We start from the raw sequence: 20,437 nt of genomic DNA, 5'->3' as shown, positions 1-20,437 counted from the left end.
GAGTGTGGTGGTGCTGGGGGGCAGGTTGGAGCAGGGTGCAGGCCAGCAGCAGCCCCGAGGCTCACTTGCCCACCCACCTGCCCCCAGCATCATGGGGCTGTACGTGTCCATCGTGCTGGTCATCGGCAAGTTCGTGCGCGGCTTCTTCAGCGAGATCTCGCACTCCATCATGTTTGAGGAGCTGCCTTGCGTGGACCGCATCCTCAAGCTATGCCAGGACATCTTCCTGGTGCGGGAGACGCGGGAGCTGGAGCTGGAGGAGGAGCTCTACGCCAAGCTCATCTTCCTGTACCGCTCACCCGAGACCATGATCAAGTGGACGCGCGACAAGGAATAGAGCCACCATGGGTGGAGTCGAGGCCCCAGCCTGATGCTGCTGTCACAGGAAGCCGCGGCCCGCTCGGCGCAGGACTGCTGGCCCTTCATGTTGTCCCCCACCCCCATGCGTACTGTAGTTTTCTAATTAAAACGTTTTTATTTATACAAAGGGGCAATCACATGCCGACTGCCCAGCCTTGCCTGCCTTCTTGCTCCCGGGGGGTCTCTTGTCCCAGGTGCTGGTCCGCGAGCTCAGCTCTCGCCAGTCCCGGCCTCGTCTTCGCTGTCCCCCAGCAGGTACTCCCGGATCTCCTGCTCGGCTGTGGCCCTGGGGGAACTGCATGGTAGGAACGGACACCCAGAAGGACCCCTCCTATGCTCCCTTCCCCAGCAGAACAGGCAGTACCTCTGGCTGCGGAGCTGGGCCTCGGACAGGATATAGGGTGGCAAGAGCTCCAAGGAGGGCTGCAACAGAGAGTTAGCACAGGCGAGGGGCTGAAAGGCACGAGGCTGGCCAGTGCCCACCTGTCCCTCACCCGGGAGAGAGGTGGCCGCTCACCAAGTCCTTCATGTTCACTCGGCAGCCGTAGCACAGCTGCTCCATGACCTGGGCCCGGGGGTCCTCCCTGCAGAGCACGCTGGACTGAGCGCCTGGCCTGGTCCTCAGTGAGGATCCCAGGGCGCACCCACACTGTGCAACCACGAGGTACCGACCACAGCAGGGTGGGGGGCACGACAGGTCGAGGCAGGGACTCACCTCTTGCAGCAGCCGGGGGCCCCACCCATTCCGGCACAGCAGCAGGGCCCGGCAGCCGCCCTAGCCTGTGTGACAGGGGTCTGCATCTGGGGGAGATGTGAGGTCTGAGCCCCAAAAGCCGTGGCGCTATCTGCAAACAGAGAGGAGCTGAGGGGACCTCGGGGGCCACAAAACCCCAAGAGCACTCGCGGGTGCTCTGCCCCAGCACCGCACGGGTGAGGACAGACCAGCAGTATCGACGTCCAGCGTGCACATGCAGAGCAGGCAGCGGGGGCCGGCGGCACAGCCAGCCCTGGGGGCCTTGACCAGCTTCTCGCTTGTCCTGGGGTGGGAACAGGGCTCTAAGACACTGCTGGCCGGGGGCCCCACCCCCCCAGCGCCCCCACCCCCAGTGCCTACACGCACCCACCTGTACACGGTGCTGACCGTGGAGGGGAACTGGGCCTGCAGCCTGAGGATGAAGGCCTCCATCAGCCGGTGGATGCTGGCCTTCTCGGGTGCCTGGGGCAATGAGACAAGGGGGCAGCTGTGGGAGGGGCCCCACCTGAGAGAAGCGTGGACCCCGGACTTCACAGCATCAGCCCTGAGAGTCTGCTGTGCAGCAAACCAGGCGCCCCACTTCTAGAGCGCCCCCCCGTTCAATCAGGCACCCTGACAGAGCCCGTCCTGCCCCTCACCCCACCCCCACAAACCCCCACTCCGGGAGCACAGGGATGCCCCACGCGGGTTCCACTACGACAAGGGGCATGCACGCTGCCCACCTTGGTGTCCAGGGCCGGCGTGCAGATGGAGGGCACGGCAAACAGACGGTTGTAGAAGGCAACCTCCTTCAGCGTGTGCTCACGCATGGGCCGTACCACTACCACGTCACCATGTCGCTCGTCTGAGAAGCCCTGGGGGTGGTGAGGGGGACAGTGTTCCTCACTATACTCGGCTGTCCCTGCCTGCTGGGGGGTCCCGACCTCTGCCCGCCTCCTGGGTGACCCCTGGGCAGCTTGCAGGCGCACCGTGTCCCAGGCAAGGAAGGCCCCTCTCCCCAGTGCCAGGCTGGTCATAAGCTTGATGGCCAGGCGGGTGCAGCTGTCCCCCGTCATGACCTTGGAGTAGCCGTGGTTCCGGGCCACATGGAGAATCAAGTGGGTCCTGTGGATCGAGGCGGGAGGTCTCAGGAGCGCAGGGAGACAGGCCCAGAACTCGGGGGGCAGGGCGAGACAGACTCACCGCAGGGTCTGCAGAAGCTCCTCCTTGGCCGTCAGCGTCTTCACTGAGTCAAACAACCTGGACAGTGCCTGGGTCTGGGCGGTCGTGGGTGGCCCAGCGGGGCTCTGGGGGTCCTGGGCACAGTGCTGGCTCTGCCGCTCTACCCCGTTGGTGCCCAGTGCATGCTGCTGCTGCAGGAAGCTGTCCACAGCTGCCTTGTAGGCTCCCTCCGTCCCCGCTGCCTCCTGGGCAGAGCAGCGCAGTGCAGAGGGTGGCAGGCTGAACACCTGCAGGAGGGCAGAGCTGTGAGACCCACCCAACGTGGGGGAAGCAGACCGTGCCCCTCAGGCACCCAGTGCTCGCCCCCAGGCCCTCGAACAGGGACGGCCCGCCCACCTCCTCCAAGGCCACAGCATGCCATGGGAAGCCAGTGGTCTGCAGGGCCAGCTTCACCTCCGCCAGAGTTCTCGCTCTGTCCTCGGGGCTCTGGCCGCAGGCGGCTCCCTCTGAGACCCGCAGGCAGAAAAAGAGAGTCAGGCTTCAAGAGATGTGGGCAGTGGTCAGGACCAACAGCCCTGTGGGGGCAGCAGTCTCTGAATGCTGACCTGTCTCCTCGGGGGGCATTTTCAGAGTGGCTGGTGAGTTCTCTGGGGATGGGGTGGAGGCCGGAAGGGCAGGTCCCCTCAGGCAATGAACTCGCCCTTCTCACTCAGTGCCCTGGACCCCATGGTGGACACTCAGTAGACGTTTCTGCCCAACCCTGGATGGTCTGAGACTTAGGACAGCAGCAGTGCTGTCTGCCGAACACGCTCACTGTCTCCAGAGAAACGCCCCCAGGAGGGCTTCCTATGGGCACAGCGCCAGCAGTCAGCAGGCCCATCTGAACACCAGGGCCCAGGAGGAGACGTACCATCAATGTAGACAACCCCTGGCACGAAACGCAGCCTCTTGGCAGAATCTCGACTCAGGCCCTGGGGGGATGTGACAGGGCCTCAGCTCCAAGGCCAGAAGCCACCAGGCACTTTGCTGCAGACTCTGCTCCTTCCAGACCAAGGGCCCCAGGAAAGGGCAGCAGTGTCCCCTGTGCTGTGCCGGACTCCACGCAGGCCCACAGGGCAGAGGCACAGCCCAGCGCGCTTCAGAGTGGCACTCCCTGGGGTACCTCTGTCCCCCTCCAAGCAAAACCCGCTCTCAAAGCCTGTCTGTGCCTCCTGGCAACACCCGAGAAGCCCCTGCCAAGCCCTTCAGACCACTCAGAGCAAGAAGAGACCATGACAGCAAGGCATCTCTGGTCACGGGGAAGAGCACCGCCAGGCGAGGGTGGGGAGGGGGCTGGTCTCACCCCCTCTGGCCAGGTTGAGGAGACCAGGAGGCAAGGGCAGAAAACCAAGCGCAGAAGTGCCGCCTCCGGGAAGCCCTGGTACAGGCCACACCACCGTCCCTTAGAGGGTGCGCAGGGGTACAGGTATGTGCCACGCGAGTCAAGGCCTCCCAAGTGCCCCAGGGCTACCAGGAGTCCCACTGCCTCCAGTGCCCAAAGTAGGCCTGTGGATGGGCCAGCACAGCCCCCATGCCCCTTGTCTCTCCACTGAACCCCTGAGACCCTGACCCTGCCTCTCCAAGCCCCCCCTTAAACTGCTCAAGGAAGCCACCCTGAACCCCCAAGCCCTCAGGTCCCTGGGGCACCTGCTCTTGCTTTACTGTCTTGTTCTGACACCGTCCCTGGACCAGGGGAACGCCCCTGGACGCCTTGAGGGGCGCTTTGCCCTGGTGCCACCCTGGTGCCTGGTGCTGTCCAGCAACACATGTCTGCATTCGAGCAAAGGGACAGGGCACTAAACCCAGACATGGCTGGGCACTCCCCATACCACTCCAGGGCCAGCGTCCACGTGCCCGCATCTAGGAGCCCCGAGCATCCTGGCTGGGAATAGGACCTTTCTCTCCAGCCCCAAGCAAGAGTCCCTTGGTGTCAGCCCCCCACACTGGATCCTGGCTAGGCGTGGCAGGAGGATGGTGTGGAGACATACCTCAAGGACCTGCCAGACCATGGAGCTGGACGAAGGCCCCCCAGACCACGCCAAGAGCACCTGCGGAAGAAGGAACATCACTGGGGGCACCGCACCTCCAACATGGCCCCCTACTCCGCCCAGGGATGTCTCCAGACGTGAGTCCCCCAGGAGTCCGGGTGTGCGCCCGTAGGAGGGGCTGGCACGATGCGGCTGGGACGGGCCGCCTGCGAGGGGGGCGCCACAGCCTACCTTCTCTCCTGGGAAGATCAGCCTGCTCTTCCCCAGCATGGCTCTGAACTTGTGCACGTACAACGCCTTGAAACAGTCCCTGCAACACAGACACTGGCAGCCGCGGCAACACAGCCCAGGCCACCCACCAACACCTCGCAGGCACAGCCTGAGAGTCCACCAGGTTACACTTTCTTTTAGCAACTTCCACCCTTAAAGCAATGTCTTGACAGTAAGAGCTGCACCCAAAGATGTACGAGGGTAGAAATGAGAAAAAAAAAATGCAAGTAAAGAAAGGAAAAAGGAAGAGAAAGAGACAGAAAGGAAAAAGGGGAAAGAAGGGAGGAAAGAGAAGAAAGAGAGAAGAGAGACAAGCAGAGAGAAAGCAAGCTCCCTCCCCAGCAACCCAGAAGGCAGGCAGGTGGAGCAGAGGGGTCCAAGCAGAGGGACCCAAGCAGAGGGACCTGAGCAGAGGTGAGCAGCGCTGCCCCAGACAGCGGCCAAGCCTGGGGCTGTGCCCCACAGCATTTACTTCTTGCTGGTCAGACGATCTAGTGTCACAACAGCCCCCAACACAGAGCAGGCCCTGCTTATGAATAGCTGACCAAACACCCCATGGAGGCATTGTGGACAGTAACTCAACAGCAGAACACTGAGGCTCCAGGGACCCCAGGGGATCCGCCACGGGGTGGCTCCTGGAAGGTCAGGGCCCCGGGAGGTTCCTTGGGCAGACACGGATGATCACAGTGGCAGAGAGGACCCTGCAGCTGCCACAGCCGTGCCCCCCACAGCACCATGAGGCCCCAGAAACCACGTTCTCCCTCTGGTCAGGCAAGGCAAGGGCTTCCTACATGCTGACCTTCTCCACCAATGAGGAACTTGCTCAAAACCCAGACTGCCAAAATCTGCAACCTGGAAGATCAGCCTATCACCTCTTTCCAGACTAAGCGAGCAGGGGAGGGGAGCCCTGGGCCCAGAAGGAGTCGCTGTGGCCTCTCTCCTCTTCATCGGGGAGCTCTCCAAGCAGACTGGAGAGACCGTCATTTCCAGATGCTCTTATGTGGTTAAAGCAGTGACTTTCGTATCTAAAACATATTTCCTGACAGCACACAGCAAATCTACCCAGCCCCGCAAAAATGGGCAACTGTGAGAAAGTTTGGGAGAAAACAACTTATTCTATTCCTTTAGCTTCTTTTTCAGAAACTTAACAAGTAGAGTCTGATACTTTGGGAGACCAATTTAAAAATGTGAGCTGGTCAAATAATTCAACGTGTTTGTTTGCCATGCATGTCACGTCACCTAAATTTCATAAAGCAGGTGACGAGCCTGACCCCTGTGGACCCACGTATCCCATAAACATGACCAGACACTGAAAGTTATGATTCATGGCCAACGTGACAGGGCCATAGACAGCTTCAGATCAGACGGAACATGCTAGGCCTCTCTGGGACCAGGGATCAGCCCCTGCTCCTGTCCAGAGGTCCCCCCATGGATTGCCCCAGGTGGTCCAGTGGCTAAGAGTCTGTGCTCCCAATGCAGGGGCCTGGGGTCCATCCCTGGTCAAGAAACTAGATCCCACATGTCTCAAATAAGACCTGATGGAGCCAAATAAATAAAACAAAAAATCCCCAGAGATGCCCCCACAGCTGGGAGGTTAGAACTCCCCCTTTCATCCCTCTCTCACAAGTAATACAGGCAACACACAGAGCGCCTGCCAGAGAGCCCAGGGTGCTCCAAGCTGCCCCTGAATACGTTCCAGCTGCCCTGAGGAGCTCTTCTCGCCTGCACCACACTCCTCTTCACCTTCGCTCCCAACTCTCTGTAAGCGCCACTCGGACCTTCCTGCCTCCTGATGCACACCTGGGAGAACGCACTCACACAAAAACCGACACCCACAGCCATACACACACACTCACCCACCCCTGGACATTAGGAGTAAAATGCTTTCAAAAGCAAGAAATAAAGCCGCAGAAATGGAGGCAGTCCTGGTTACTGAGACTGTGTGTGCCGGGTCACCTCCCACCTCCAGGCCTCACCTGCAGAAGGCGTCTCCAGCCCGGATCACCACCACAGGCAGGCCTTCCTTGCACTTCACACACTTCTGATCCCCAGTTCTGAGGCATTGGGAGAAGAGAGACCAGGACACTGATTACATGCGCTCAGGGGCTTCAGGGAGGCGGCAGCCGGTTTCTCATCCCAAGCTGTTGTACCAGAGAGACCGTGGTGGGGGTCGGGGTGGGGAGGAAGGAGCCTGCACCTCACAGACCGGACCTAGTATTCTTCTCCAGACTACCCCGCTGAGGAAATACCAGGGCCCTAAGGGGATTTCAGTTCGTCAAAGCCAGCTCAGTGGGCTCTGTCTCTTAGGACTGCCACGAGAAAAGAGACAGCTAGCTCTGGGAGGCGCTGGAGGGGAGAACTGGAACCAGAGTGCAGAAGCGGCCGGCAGGTCGACTTTCCTCGCCAAGTAAGGACAGCTTGGTCAGAGGCGGAACCATTCCACTGGCTACAAAAATTAGAGGTGCGAGCGCGCCAAGTGTTTACCACGGGCTTGCCAGGCACTCCCCGGATGCTGAAGAGCGAGGTCCACCCCACACCAGAGATTCCTGGACTCCCAGGACCCGCCCTGGGCGGTCTCCGGGCTTCCCGGAGCGTGGCCCCCGAGACTGAGCGCAAAGCGCGTACGGGCTGGCCCTCGGGGCAGGGCTCGCCGCCTGCCGGAGGATCGGAAAGGAAGTGGCGGGTGCAGCTGCCCAACTTTTACCCAAGCCGTGGCGGCGGCGGCCCTTTGGGGGCGGACTCCCGGTACTCCTCAGACATCTCGCACATGGCTGCGCTGTGTCGCTTAGCAGACAGCTTCGACGGCAGAGGCGGGGCGCATCCTGATACGTCACCTAGGCGCCGCCGCGAGGGGCGGTCGCTCTCTATGACGTCAACACGACGCCGGCGCAGCCGTGACTCGAGAGCTGGGGGCGGGCGCGCCTTCTGATGTCAACTCGGCGCCGGCGCGGCCGTGACGCGCAGGCCGAGCCGGGACAGGGGCGGCGGCGGCTGGCCGGGCCCCGGGATGGCGATGTTCCGCAGCCTGGTGGGCTCGGCTCAGCAGCGACAGCCGCCGGGCGGGCCCGCTGGCGGCGACAGCGCCCTGGAGGCGCAGTACAGCTGCCCTATCTGCTTGGAAGTCTACCACCGGCCCGTGGCCATCGGCAGCTGCGGCCACACGTGAGTGCGCTGGCCTCCGGGAGGCCGCGGGGTCGGGCGCCGCCGTGGGGAGGTCTGAGGCCACCCCAGCGCAGTCCCAGCGCGCGAGAACTTGCGGGGCGAGGGGTTCCACGCGCAGCGCCGTTTCTGCCCTCTGGGCACGTCCATCCGCCTCAGCCCAGCGTCCTGCCCGCCCGCCCCGGGCGCTCGACCCCGATCACCCCGTCGGCAGACAGGGCCGACCTGCAGCTCTGCCCGGTCTCGTGTGCCAGGAGCCGCTGACGGCCTCGGCGGGCCTCCCTGGGAACTCAAAGGGCAGCGGGTGCGACCTCTGTGCCGGTCGCCTTCCCTCTGGTCTAATGGAGACTGGGGTGGGCAATTGTAAATAAATGCTTTGTGGCTTTTGCTGTCAACTATTTTTTGGATCTGCTGTCAGCTTGTCGTGACTGCAGAGGAGAGGAGTTCCCTAAAGTTTGGACAAAGGCTTTCTTGGAGTCTGGTGCTGTTTTGTTTTGATGGAGAACTTGGGTCACCATGGGTCACTGAGCAGCCAGGCAGGCTGGCCCTCGGTGGACCACATGCCACACACATTGCTAGGGTTTCAAGCTGCGCCAGGGCCAGTTGTTTCAGGAACACAAACCTGAGGATGTAGCTCTTCTCCCAGCAGAGAGCTGCACTCCTGTCTTCTGGGAGCTGCCAGCCTGATTGGGAGGGGCCTGAGATCAGAGTGTGTGGTCTCCAACTCTCCAGAAGGCTGAATAACACAGCTCTTGAGTGAAAATAGCAGGGTGGGAGAGGGGACAGGAGGGCTTGGCTGCCCGCAGAGCTGCTGAGGAGGTGGGGCCAAGGTGCACCCAGGATAGTAGGAGGCCCCAGAACATTTTGCAAACAAAGGCAGCTGGCCCAGGAGGGTCTTGATGCAGAGAGGGAACTGGAACTGCTAGGTGTGTATGCTGTGTATCCTCGTGCTGCAGGACGGTGTCAGGAGTCGGGAAGCCTACACACACACACACACACACACACACACACACACACACACACACATACACGGCACAGACACACAGACACACACACACACGGCACAGACACACACACACACACACACACACACACACACACGGCACAGACACCCACCTGCGCATCCTGGGGGAGCGTTGCTGACGAGTCCTGAAGGCGCTGCACCTCACTTTTTCATGCCATTTGTGACATTTTGGCAGGGGCAGCCTTTGAACAGCACCTCTCTCATCAACACACATCAGTGGGTGTTGTCACAGTGTGTTCAGCTTCTTCCAGCCAATCGTTGAGAGAGCTGCAGAGCTTGTCTTGGGGCCCAATTTTAGAAAGCCTTTCCTGGGCTTAGGGTTTCTATCAACACTCACCCAGCCCTAGACACAAGCCTTTTTTCCCAAATAAGTCTTTTTAGAATACAGAACTACACAAACTGCTGTGAAAGCATATTCTTCTCTAATACCCTCTCCCCACACTTTTCTCGGCAGAATCAGACTCCTCTGCTCCTGTTCCTGAGCTGGTCCTGCAGCAGCCTCTTCTTTAGCTTCTGCCTTAGAAATATTTCCTTCCTGACCCTACTGCTGATGTAAACTTCCTGGCTGGTTATCTCTGCTGCCTACTTTCTATAAGTTTCTTGTCCGATGTTTTGAAGGCGTGTGTGCAAACAAACAGGAGAAGGCAATGGCACCCCACTCCAGTACTCTTGCCTGGAAAATCCCATGGACAGAGGAGCCTGGTGGGCTGCAGTCCATGGGGTCGCAAAGAGTCGGACACGACTGAGCGACTTCATTTTCACTTTTCACTTTCATGCATTGGAGGAGGAAATGGCAACCCACTCCAGTGTTCTTGCCTGGAGAATCCCAGGGACGGGGGAGCCTGGTGGGCTGCCGTCTATGGGGTCGCACAGAGTCGGACATGACTGAAGCGACTTAGCAGCAGCAGCAGCAGCAGCACAAACAAACATGAAAGATTTAAAGACACACCTTTCCTTTTAAAAAGTCTGCTGGTGGTCTGGTTATCTGCCTCACCCCACAGCTACCTAACTAAGCAGTTTCCTTCCACAAAATAGGTTTTCTGGAGGTGACAGCAGCCCTGCCTGGGCCTGGACTCCTGCTCTAGCACCCGACAGAAGGGGCAGGTCATAGGGAGGGCTTTCCAGCAGGAGCCCAGAGGCAAGGGGGCTCCTCGGTGGAGACTGTGAAAGCGCTCCCAGGAAGTCCCCAGATAAGCCAGTAATCTGTCACACTCAGGGGATGCCCTGGGCAGTAAGCCGCATCTGGAACCAGAAGCCACCTCCTGTTTCTAATGCTCTGACAAAGCCTCCCCTAGTGCCAGTGTATTCGGGCCAGAGTTCTGCCTGGGCTGCCTCCAGCCACTGTGCCTCTTCTGTCGCCCTCTCTGGTCAGTGCCGTCACATTGTCCCCCGCTTAAGTGTCCCCACGTGCAGTCTGTTAATGAACAGAAGTTGTAGAAAACTGGCACACTTATGCGTCAGGAGATGTGTAGAGAATGGTGGTAACAGACATTTTCTGAGTCCTCCCTGCTTGCAGAGCCCTGGGAGACAGGTGCTGTTACTCTTCCAGCACAAGGGAAAGGAGATCGGGGCAGCCGAGGGCAATCCCCAGGCGTTCAGCAAAGCCGAGGCTGGAGCTCAGGCTACTGGGCCAGGCCAGCCTCTCACCCTGTCACTGAGGCCCCTTCTGTGGCCACAGCCCCCAGCGCCCGTGGTCCAGTGCCTGCAGAGACCCGGGACTGCTGAGCATTTACCAGCCTGGGGCGGGCTTCTCTGCTCAGTTTGCAAGGCCTCTGTCCACAGGCTCAGTGGCCTCTCAGGGTCCCAGGTGGCTCCCCTGTGTCTGTGCAGGGGTTCACCAGTGGGGGCAGCACTTGAGCGATGGGCCCACGCAGAAGAGGCTCCGGCCAGCTGACGGGCCGCGCCCCCACCCCCTAACCAGGCCTCCGTGCACCTGCGAGGGCAGGGGCCGTGCTGCACCTCCTTCTGCCCCCGGCTCCTTAGGGAGTAAGATGAGCTGGCAGTGTGGCGGGCGGGTCAGGCGGGGCTCATCCTGCTTCTGGAACCGCAGCTTCCCTGCCTCCCATCCCTACCAGGCACCCCTCCCCTGACCCAAGACCAGTTTGTCCTGAGTACACCCTCAGCCTGGCGCTCTGCAAGCTTCCTCCAGCTGCTTGTGGCTCAGGGGACACATCCCTCACTGAAAGCACACAGAGGTGGCTGCACGGAAGCCAGCATGCAGGAGAAGGGCCTCTGGATCGCCTGAGGTGCCTCTTCCTGAGAAGAGGTGAAAGTCTGAGGCAGAAGGATGGGGACCCTGCGCTCAGCTGGGCCCCTAGAAATGCCCGCAGCCCCACCTGCCTGACCCGTGGGGAACAGTACAAACCCCAGTGCCCAGCAGGGTTTGTGCAGGCCGCCAAGCTGCCACCTTTCTTGCGGGGCTGAGCTTGTGGGCTGTGGACGAGGCCCCAGTCTCTGCTGAGCAGACCCCTCAGCACTTCCTACAAGGCCAGACCAAGCTGGTCCTGAGATCAGGCTCTCAGTCCCTCTTGTCTCCCAGCTGAGAATGTTTGACCTGCGGCGTGTGCTCTTCCACAGCACAGGGCTGGTTGTGAACACGAGCTGCTGTGGCCAAGCACCTGAGGGTGTAGGACATGGGACCTCCAGAGACGTGGCTAAGAGCTCAGAGCCGAGAGGAGCCTGGGCACCTGGGCACAGCCCCTCTGCCACCCTGCCTCTGCTCAGGGCCTGAGCCCTGCTTGCCTGGGGACAGGGCATGTCCCAAGACTGGTGACGCTTCCTGGCCAGCCTTGGCCCTGCTCAGTCCAGTGAGTGCTGGGCCCTGGGGCCCTGTGGTTTCCTCTCAGCACTGGGGGTTAGTGATTTTACCCCCAGACTTAGTGGGTGGAGGGCCTCCTGGGTCTCCCACGCTGTCCTGGAGCCCCCGAGGTGTTGTCATCACCCGTGGCAGTGAGATGGGCAGGGTGGGCCCTGGCCCTCCCGCAGCCAGTGCTCTTGCTGGGACCAAGTCTGGGAGCCAGCACAGGACAGGGGGTCATGGCTGCAGCTCAGGAGCCCATGATGGGGCAGGGACAGTGGTCATCTTTCAGCCAGACAGTGCCCACTCCGCCCTCAGGCCCCGCACAGAAGCACCTGCTGACGTAGGGGTGCGCAGCCCTCAGGCCCGTGTCCCCCCTGCAGGTTCTGTGGGGAGTGCCTCCAGCCCTGCCTGCAGGTGCCGTCCCCGCTGTGCCCGCTGTGCCGCCTGCCCTTTGACCCCAAGAAGGTGGACAAGGCTGCCCACGTGGAGAAGCAGCTCGCGTCCTACAAGGCGCCCTGCCGAGGCTGCAGTAAGAAGGTATTGGCTGGGCTCCTGGCGGGTGCATGGGGGAACCAGGTGCAGGCCACCCCCCAGTCCTGTTGAGCAACCTACCATTCCACTCACTTCCCGAGCGTGGCCCAGGCTCTGGGCTGTGGCCAATGCGGGGATGGGGGCTGAGCTGAGCCCGCCCTAGATGCAGCCTAACACCCCAGTGACCCTCACGCTGCAGGCGGTGACTGAGGCAGGCCCAGGCCCACCATCCCTCCAGCACCCGAGCCCCCCCAGTCCGCCCGACACCTGCTGTTCCTGCAGGCAGGTGTACCAGCTCTCAAGGGACCCAGCCTGGGAGCAAAACATGAAGTGAGGTTTTCAGATTCCGCCATTGCTCAGGTTAACAGGTTAACTCTCCTGAGTTACCACAGTAGGAAGCGGCCCTGGTTGCTCTGTCCTCAGGGTCACAGGTCTGAATGTCCAGGGGCCTCCTTCAGGCTCTCGCGCCCCTCCCTCCCAGCCCAGGAGCAGCATGAGGTGCCCCCGCGCTCGGTCTGTGTCGTGGTTCTTTCCACACAGGTGGGATCAGAGGGGCAGGCCTCATGCAGTGTCCCCAGCCCTGGGCAGAGGGGGGCCAGGCCGGTGTCAAGAGGCCCTCCCCCTGTACCGCAGGCTCTGGGTGGGCGCTCCTGGAGGTTCCCGTTTGTGCCACCTGGGAGTGCTGCCCGGGCCTCTTTCTCTCCACTCATTCCTGCCTGCCCCGGGCAGCCAGTGCGCCCTGCCCTGCCCTGTTGAGCCGGTTCCACCTCTGGCCGGAGCGGGCAACCTGGTGATTGAGAAGGCTGTGTCACATTAGCTTTTCTGCTTCTTAGTAAGGAGTTTTCAGCACATCTGACTGCCTAGAATTTTGTCTGCTGGCTCCCGTTATGAGGGGTAACTTTTCACAAGTAAATACCCTCCCATGGGACTTCCCTGGTGGTCCAGTGGCCAAGACTCCACGCTCCTGATGCAGGGGGCCCGGGTTTGGCCCCTGGTCAGGAAACTAGACCCTACAAGGCTCAGCTGACAATCCCAAGTGGGGCAACTAAGACCCAGAGCAGCCAAATCAATCAACCAGTTAAACGAACAACCCTCCCATGTCTCCCAGCTCCCCAGGGGCCCCGTCAGGGCTGCTCCCTGGAGGCCCCCTGCCCCCTGCATGACCACAGCGTGAGCTGTGAGCACCTGCTTCTGGGTGCGGCTCTGCAGCCCTGGGTGCACTGGCCTCCTTCTCCAGCCACGGTGCTGGCCGGGGTGTCAGTAGCCAGGGCCTCAGCCCCCGCCCCGACCCTCCCCTCTCTCTTCCCAGGTGACGCTGGCCAAGATGAGAGTGCACGTGTCCTCCTGCATGAAGGTCCAGGAGCAGATGGCCAACTGTCCCAAGTTCGTCCCCGTGGTGCCCACGTCCCAGCCCATCCCCAGGTAGGCCCCGCGCAGGTCATCCTCTGGGGCAGTTTCTGGCCTACGTCACAGGATGGGCAGCGTGGCTCAACCCTGAGGAGGTGGGAGGGCTCTGAAGGGCCTCAACCCCTGCAGGTGGGGACCCAGGAGGGCCTGGCCTGGCCTACCTGTCACCCCCTAATGGGAGCGCAGTCCTTAGGCTGGGGCCAGACAGACACCACTCTGGGCAGGCAGCCACGTCGAGGAAGGAGAGACTGGGAGTTACCAGGTGGGAGGTCCTGGTGGAACGTGCAGAGGAGGACGGGCTCCACGACCACAGGGCCCACAGTGTGGGGGAGGGCGAGCCGGCTAGGCCGTAGGAAGAGGGGCAGCGCCACTCACCCCTCGCCCCCGCCCCAGCGCCGTCCCCAATAGGTCCACCTTCGCTTGCCCTTACTGTGGCGCCCGCAACCTGGACCAGCAGGAGCTGGTGAAGCACTGCGTGGACAACCACCGCAGCGACCCCAACCGCGTGGTAAGCCTGCCTGCGCCCCAGACCCTGCTCCCCGCACGCACGGCCTCCCAGGCCCCGTGGGCTCACCCCCCACCCCCGGCTCTGTCCCAGGTATGTCCCATCTGCTCGGCCATGCCCTGGGGTGACCCCAGCTACAAGAGCGCCAACTTCCTGCAACACCTGCTGCACAGGCACAAGTTCTCCTACGACACCTTTGTGGTGGGTGACCCGCCCCCCCCTGCCCTCCCAGCGCTGGTGGTGGGTGGGTCTGCAGGGCCAGCAGAGGCCTGGGGACCCTGGGCTGTGCAGAGTGGGCCTCTCACCCACGGGCCAAGCAGCTCTCCTCACTCGGGGGGTCCTCTGGGGGAGGCACCATCGCAGGGGGACCGTCTCCCCGGGTTTGCACTGAGGCCTGGGGACACAGACCCTCCTTGGGGACAGGCCCCTCCAGTGCCCACTGGGAAAGAGCCACATCCCGCCTGCAGACGCTCCCCTCCTGTGCGCCCCGAGGTCTGCTCTTCCCGTCCCCTGCCAGCCTGCGGGCACCCAGCCTTGTAGGCTCCCGCCTCCACTCTGCCCGCACCTGGTCCTGATGGTAGAAACACGGGGGTGCTGGTTTCCCCACCCTGCCGTCCTTGAATCTGGGGGGAAAGGACAGCTTTCGTTCCTCGCGTCCACCGCGCACAGTCTGTCCAGCCCTCCGTCACCGGGCGCAGTGTCCTCAGGGCAGCCAGACCATCCCCTACTAGTTGCCACGAGGTGCCCAGGACCCGTGACTGTGAGGCTGAACAGCGGCAGGGCGGGGGGACTGCACTCCAGTCTGTCTGAGGTGACCGGGCAGGGGTGGCCCTGAGTGACCACGCGTCCCGCCCAGCTCCGCCCCGTCTTCCAGGACTATAGCATCGACGAGGAGGCTGCCTTCCAGGCCGCCCTGGCCCTGTCTCTCTCCGAGAACTGACGGTGCCACCACCGGCTGAGCCTTCCCACCTCCAAGGACAGAGCCCGCCAGCTCCTGCGCCCAGACCCGCCTGGGAAGGCGCCTCGAGGGCCGGGCAGAACCGCATTGCTGCCAGAGGAGAGGCCACGTCCCCACCACCTGCGCTCCTGCTGAGCGCTGCTGGCTCCTCGGTGCTCGGGCTGAGCACATGGCCTCGTGGGGTGGCGAGTGCGGCCCCTGTCCATGTCTCAAAGCCATGCTGTCCTCCCTGCCAAGAGGACCCTTCAGGCCCCTCCACCCAGCAGGGACACGCAGGGGCCCAGCCCAGCACCTGGCAACGCTTCCCCCTCGCGCGCTCGGTACTGGCTTTTGTGATACCTAGAGGTTCCGCACTTTTCTATATTATCCGGTGTGATGACCTTTTCACATTTTCTAGAGCAAAGACAGAGCAGTTACCCTTCATATTGCAATATCTGTGTTTGACTAGGAACAATAGTATTTTTATGGAACATTTACAAAATTATATTTTTTAAAAAAAACAATCAAAAATGAACGGTTGTGGGATAGGTGGGGGAAGGAAGGGAGAGACGGGACAACGGCTGTGCCTGGGGACCAAGGTGACTACTTGCCCAGGTCACCTCGCCATTCCCCAGGGGCCCTGTGATAACAGCCAGAAGAAATCCCAATGTCTGGCCACTTGCGGAGGCAGCTGGGTCTGCTCCTGGCCCCCCGCCTGGGTCCCGGCCTCAGCCCCGCAGTCACTGTTCTGAAGCTGACAGCCTCCCGGCCCAGGCAGGGCCACCCCCAAGGGTGGCAGAACGCGGGGCCGGGGCAGTGGCTGGTCAGGCCAGAAAATGCTCACTGGCACCTTCGTTTGGTTCCTGGAGTAAATTATTGCTGTCTTTAAAAAAAAAAAAAAATTTAAATAAAACGTTTCAAAGCATCTCAAGCGGCCTGACCAGTGCGTTTCTTTCAGCAAACATTAACAGCAGAGGGCTGGAGTGGGGTCAGGAGGCCATCCTCTGCTGCAGGCCTGCGGTCATGTGTCCTTCCCAAGGAGTTCCACCTTTGAGGCTCCCACAGCCTCCCCAGGCAGCCTGCTAGGCTGTGCCCTCAGCATGTGCCCTCACTCCAGCCCAGGAGCCAGCCCTCCTCTCAGACATCCATCCAGGGACGGTGGTCTCAGGCCAACATCAATGCCAGGAGCCCCCTGCTGTTTCCAAGTCACCACAGGCCTTTAAAACGCGACGAGAACCCCGTGTGGTCAGGGTCCTGGTGCGCTGCTGAGCTGTCCCTGCCTGCCTCCCCTACCTGTGCCCTGGACCTTGCCCCTCAGGAGAAGGTGAGGCTCCCGCTGACCATGGCAGGGCTGACAAGCAGAGGCCTCCACGAGAGGACCGTCCTGCCTGGGGCTCAGCCGCTATAGAAAGCCTTCCTCAGGAGCCACCAGCACCCCGCCCCCCACTGGCCACAGATGCCACCTGCCAGCCCGTCCTTCCTGCTACCTTCCAAAAGAGGCTGTGACATGATCCGGGGGCCACCCAGGCCCAGCATCAGCTTCCCCAGGGCTGGAGGGAAAGGAAGCGTGTGGCTGAAGTCCCCCTCCTGCAGGAGGCTGAGGGGCTGGGATTCAGGCCCCCGTGTGCAGGTAGGGGAGCCTCGGGGTGGCCCTGGCAGGTCACCCAGGGCCTGGAGCCAGCAGGGGCAGCGTGGGGACCGCCCGGCTCCAGAAAACAGGTGCAGACGCTGCCCTGCGTCCTCCCCCCACCAGCCCAGCACCTCACTCCGCCACGACCTCCCCTGCCCCCGGCAGTCATCACTGCTGACTCCTCCGGGGCTGGCCACCCTGCCCCCATCCAGGACCTGTCGCTTTCTCCCCCTGCCACCCCGGAGCTGCCAGCACGTCGTGTCTGGGATACATGGGGTTCTGGGGTCATTGGGCCCGTGTCCCAGCCCCAGTTCAGCCTCCAGCCCTGGGAGCGGGGCTGGTGGCAGCTACGTTCTCCCCTCTTGGACACAGCCAGGCTGGTCAGCCACCCACAGGCCCCTGGGGAGGATGGAGCTGTTCTCATGTGCCTGTCACAACCCTTGGTGCCCAGAGAGTCCCAGGGGCAGCCTTAGGGCAGCCTCAGCAGGTCCTGACCTCACAGTGCCCTCGAGGAGGCGATGCCCGGGTGTCTGTCCCCGAGTCTCGCCCTGTAGAGGCCTCAGCACCCACCATGTCAGCATTCGACCAAGGGCTCCTGGCCACAGCAGGCTGGCAGTCCCCGGGGGTGACGCCCAGGCTGCAGCGCCTCCTCTGGACTCTGACATACCTGAGCACCACGCATCTGCCCACGAAACGTACTCCCTGGAAGGAGCCTTGAACTCCCTCATGACAAGGCAGTGCAGACTAACGGGCCCAAAGACACCTCCACACCGTGGGCCTGATAACACATCCCCAGCAGCGTGTGATCAGCACCAGCCGACAGCGAGCTTCCGCGCCCAGAACCCATGGTGAGCCCTGTTCTCCAGCCCAGCCAGCTGCCAGGGCCGGGACCCCACCAGGAGGAGCTGCCTTCACAATCACAGAGAAGAGAGCCACGCCCCGTGGCCCTCTGGTCTCTCCCACAAGCCACCAGGAACGAGGGCCCAGACAGGGAAGGGGCCCTGAGAGGGTGCCATGGGGCCCAGAGTTGGGAATTCGGCTGTGCACCAGCAGACACTCCCCTGCAAACCCCGGCGTACCTGCGGAAGCCCAACCACAGTGACACCTGGAACAGCTCCTGCGGCATTGCTTGTGTGCGCGCCAGAGTGCAGGCCTGCACACCCCCGAGCACTGATGCATGCACACCTATGCATCCCTCCTCAGCCCTGCATCACCCGCGAGGCTCAGTGCCTGGTGATACACCCACTGTGGGTCACAGCTGTGGGTGAAGGTCAGGGTCCCCTCCCAGAAACCCCATGTCACACAGCATGTGAACCCCTCCCCCCATTTAAGAACCAGTATCACCTCTAACAACCAGCCCTCTAGAGCGATCCTGCAGCTGTCAGCAGCTGTGAGCCCCTTCTGGGGGTGACCACACACACACTGGCCACCAGCCTGAGCCAGAGCACTGTGTCCATGACTTTGGACCCAGCCACAAGGATGCTCCAAGCCAGGCTGTCACAGCCACGCTCTCATGACAAATACACCACACACCCACACAGGGGCCACGCCACCAGGGCAAGTGCCCCGAGTCCTGGGACAGCTGAGCCCCAGCTGCAAGGCCAGGTTCTGAGTGCCATTCTGAGCCCCAGAGCCAGGCCCACCGCGGGGCCAGGTCCCTTCACCCACGTGTCTACACTTGAGAGATCCCTGGGGAGGGGCATGCCTGGACCACACCTGACACTTTTCCATCTAATCTGACAGGTACTGCTGAGCCCCAACCACAGACCCAACCTCGCCCAGGCGCTGTGGGGGAGGGCGAGAGCGTCCCACCTCTCCAGCCCTTGGGCTGCATCTAACAGAGACGGGCTTTACACATTGGGCCAGGAAGCCCAGGCAGTAGAAAATCCAGGCTTAACAGAATACAGGTGCACAAGCCCAGAGCCACATTGTAAAGCACAGAAAAGAACAAAACATACCTGTAAAAGAAAGAGAACACCAGTGTAGGAGGAATTGTAACAATCTTACCTGGCCTCTGCTGGCTCAGTGTCTGATAGAGGCAAGCGGGCATGTGACCACAAGCAGAAGTCACCAGGTGTCAAGGGCAGACGCTGGGGTCCCTGAACGTCCTGCTCTGATGGGGAGCACCATTCCAGGAGGCCGGGGGGAGTGAGCTTCCGACAGCATAGCATGGGGCCTAGCTGTAAGGCAAGGTGGTCATACTGAAGACAGAGGACACAGAGCAGGGTGAGGGGGCACTGCCACCGACCTCCCAGCGCTGCCCGGGTGCGAACAGGGCAGACACTCGGGTTTTCCTCTGTGAATCCTACTCCAGCCTGGCCCGGACACAACCCTGTGAGTCACAGCTGAACAGGGAGTCTGCGTGACCACAGGAGGGCAGTTCTGAGCAGTAGGCAGGGACCTCAAACTTCCCTTTGGGTCACTGCTCATGGCAGCCCTCGGAAAGGAGCACCCCACCCCAGAGGTGATCTAGGGTCCTCGAAATCCCTGGGGTGTTTCCTGGATGAGATCAGCTGGTTCTCCATGGGAGTGCGCGAGTCCCTCTGGGGACTAAAGTCAACCTGGGGTGGCCACACAGTGGCTTACTGGGCGAAGAAGGACGGTGTGGGTGCAGGGCTGGCCTGGGTATCTGCAAGTGTTATCTACATCTGGGAAGAAGAAAAGGAAGGGAAGGTACACATGGAAAGCTCGAGGCCACGGGAGAAACACACAAGCAGAAGGCAGCCACATGTTCTCTGAAATGCAAGCGAGTGGCAACCGGTGGTAAGCCAGGTGATGGGAGACACAGACATCTTCTCCCATCTGTGCCCCACCTGTCTGTTCTTCCATGAGCCCTAACCAAGCAACAGACACCCTGAATGAGGCTGGAAGTGCCGGCCCCAGTCCCAGTCCCACTGTAGCCTACCTTGGCACGTTTTCTTTTCTGCAAAACTGAAGGCATATAAGACCCGATGTGACTCAGGCCTCCCTCCCCTCGTCTCTCTGAGGCTCCTCTGTGGACTCCTTACCACCTCCACTCACCCCCAGGCTCCTGGCTGGCAAAGCATCAGGCTGCACATGGTGCCTGTGTCTCTCAAGGCAGGCCTGCTGCACAGCCAGGGAAGTGCCTGGTGGTTCTTAGGGGCCTGGCAGTGTGTTCCTCCACCCCCGCCAGAGAGGGACCCCTGAACTCATAAAATGTCCACATCAGAAGGTACCAGACATGCAGGCATGGCCGGCTGTTGGTGGCACTGAAAATTCCAAAAGACACAGAAGGTGAGGCTGCCTGGGTCACACAGACTAGGCTGCGGCAGCGGGTGCACGCACACTGCCCTCTCACACCACTTCCCACAACTGCCTGTCTGAACCCTCGGAATTCCGGAATGTCAGGTGGTGTCCTTTCTCCAAATGAGCTTTCTGGAGCCAACCGCTAAAGTACTGTCTCTTTTGGGTCCCCTCCCACTGGGAGAGGGCCACTCTCCCCAAGGCCGGTCGAGCCCCTGGTCACCACTCTAGCGGGTCAACAGGGTCAGCTCTGCAGTTCAGGGCTGGCGCTCATCAAACCTACCTTTGAGGGTTTGCGCAGGAGGCGGGGCGGGCTTATAACTGGCTGGAGCAGGTTCTCCGAAGCTGGACTCTGCTCACGCTCCCACCACAGGGTGGACTGAGCCCAGCTCGGCTTCCGCCCAGCCCTGACCTCCTCCTTTCAGTCCACGGCGAGTGGGCGCGCCAGGTCTCGGGGTCGGCGTGACTCATGGCGCGCGCCAGGGAAGTCCCGTGGGCTGGACACGCAGCCACGCGCTCCCTCCCCCGCGGCCCGCGCACCTGTCCTGGGCGTGGCCCGAGGCCCCGCCCCGCGGCCCCGCCCAGGCCCGGCCGCGCCGCGCGCTGGT

At 61.7% G+C, this 20,437-nt stretch overlaps 3 protein-coding genes across 8 annotated transcripts in view; 2 read left to right on the top strand and 1 right to left on the bottom strand.

Moving 5' to 3' along the window:
• PIEZO1 (piezo type mechanosensitive ion channel component 1 (Er blood group)) overlaps positions 1 to 487 on the top strand; it is a 56,128-nt gene extending 55,641 nt beyond the window's left edge. For all 4 annotated transcript variants that reach the window (XM_070770442.1, XM_070770440.1, XM_070770441.1 and 1 more), the window contains one exon: positions 88 to 487. In XM_070770442.1, coding sequence (XP_070626543.1) covers positions 88 to 177 — 90 coding nt within the window. In that variant the 3' untranslated portion in view covers positions 178 to 487. The remainder of the gene's footprint in view (positions 1 to 87) is intronic.
• CTU2 (cytosolic thiouridylase subunit 2) lies at positions 456 to 20,290 on the bottom strand. 3 transcript variants are annotated; one of them, XM_070770444.1, is made up of 16 exons: positions 20,113 to 20,290; positions 18,573 to 18,745; positions 6,549 to 6,626; positions 4,534 to 4,612; positions 4,303 to 4,362; positions 3,186 to 3,246; positions 2,672 to 2,781; positions 2,297 to 2,562; positions 2,083 to 2,218; positions 1,837 to 1,968; positions 1,485 to 1,576; positions 1,303 to 1,397; positions 1,076 to 1,205; positions 878 to 944; positions 725 to 783; positions 456 to 646 (listed from the first exon to the last, which is right to left on the bottom strand). In XM_070770444.1, exons 2-16 carry the CDS (start codon positions 18,734 to 18,736, stop codon positions 571 to 573), a joined length of 1,605 nt encoding a protein of 534 aa, XP_070626545.1. In that variant the 5' UTR covers positions 18,737 to 18,745; positions 20,113 to 20,290; the 3' UTR covers positions 456 to 570. The 3 variants fall into 3 exon arrangements, with proteins under 3 accessions (XP_070626545.1, XP_019834569.1, XP_070626546.1); XM_019979010.2 differs by lacking the exons at positions 18,573 to 18,745; positions 20,113 to 20,290 and adding an exon at positions 7,277 to 7,434; XM_070770445.1 differs by lacking the exons at positions 18,573 to 18,745; positions 20,113 to 20,290 and adding an exon at positions 7,057 to 7,235.
• On the top strand, positions 7,501 to 15,866 carry RNF166 (ring finger protein 166). The gene is made up of 6 exons (XM_019979011.2): positions 7,501 to 7,734; positions 11,936 to 12,092; positions 13,396 to 13,508; positions 13,887 to 14,001; positions 14,092 to 14,199; positions 14,873 to 15,866. Exons 1-6 carry the CDS (start codon positions 7,580 to 7,582, stop codon positions 14,936 to 14,938), a joined length of 714 nt encoding a protein of 237 aa, XP_019834570.1. The 5' UTR covers positions 7,501 to 7,579; the 3' UTR covers positions 14,939 to 15,866.
• Positions 20,291 to 20,437: the final 147 nt, after the last annotated feature.

This window comes from Bos indicus, chromosome 18 (genome assembly GCF_029378745.1).
Source record: "Bos indicus isolate NIAB-ARS_2022 breed Sahiwal x Tharparkar chromosome 18, NIAB-ARS_B.indTharparkar_mat_pri_1.0, whole genome shotgun sequence".
Lineage (NCBI taxonomy): Eukaryota > Metazoa > Chordata > Mammalia > Artiodactyla > Bovidae > Bos > Bos indicus.
Note: the sequence above shows the minus strand (reverse complement) of the source record. Positions and strands in the feature narration are given on the sequence as shown.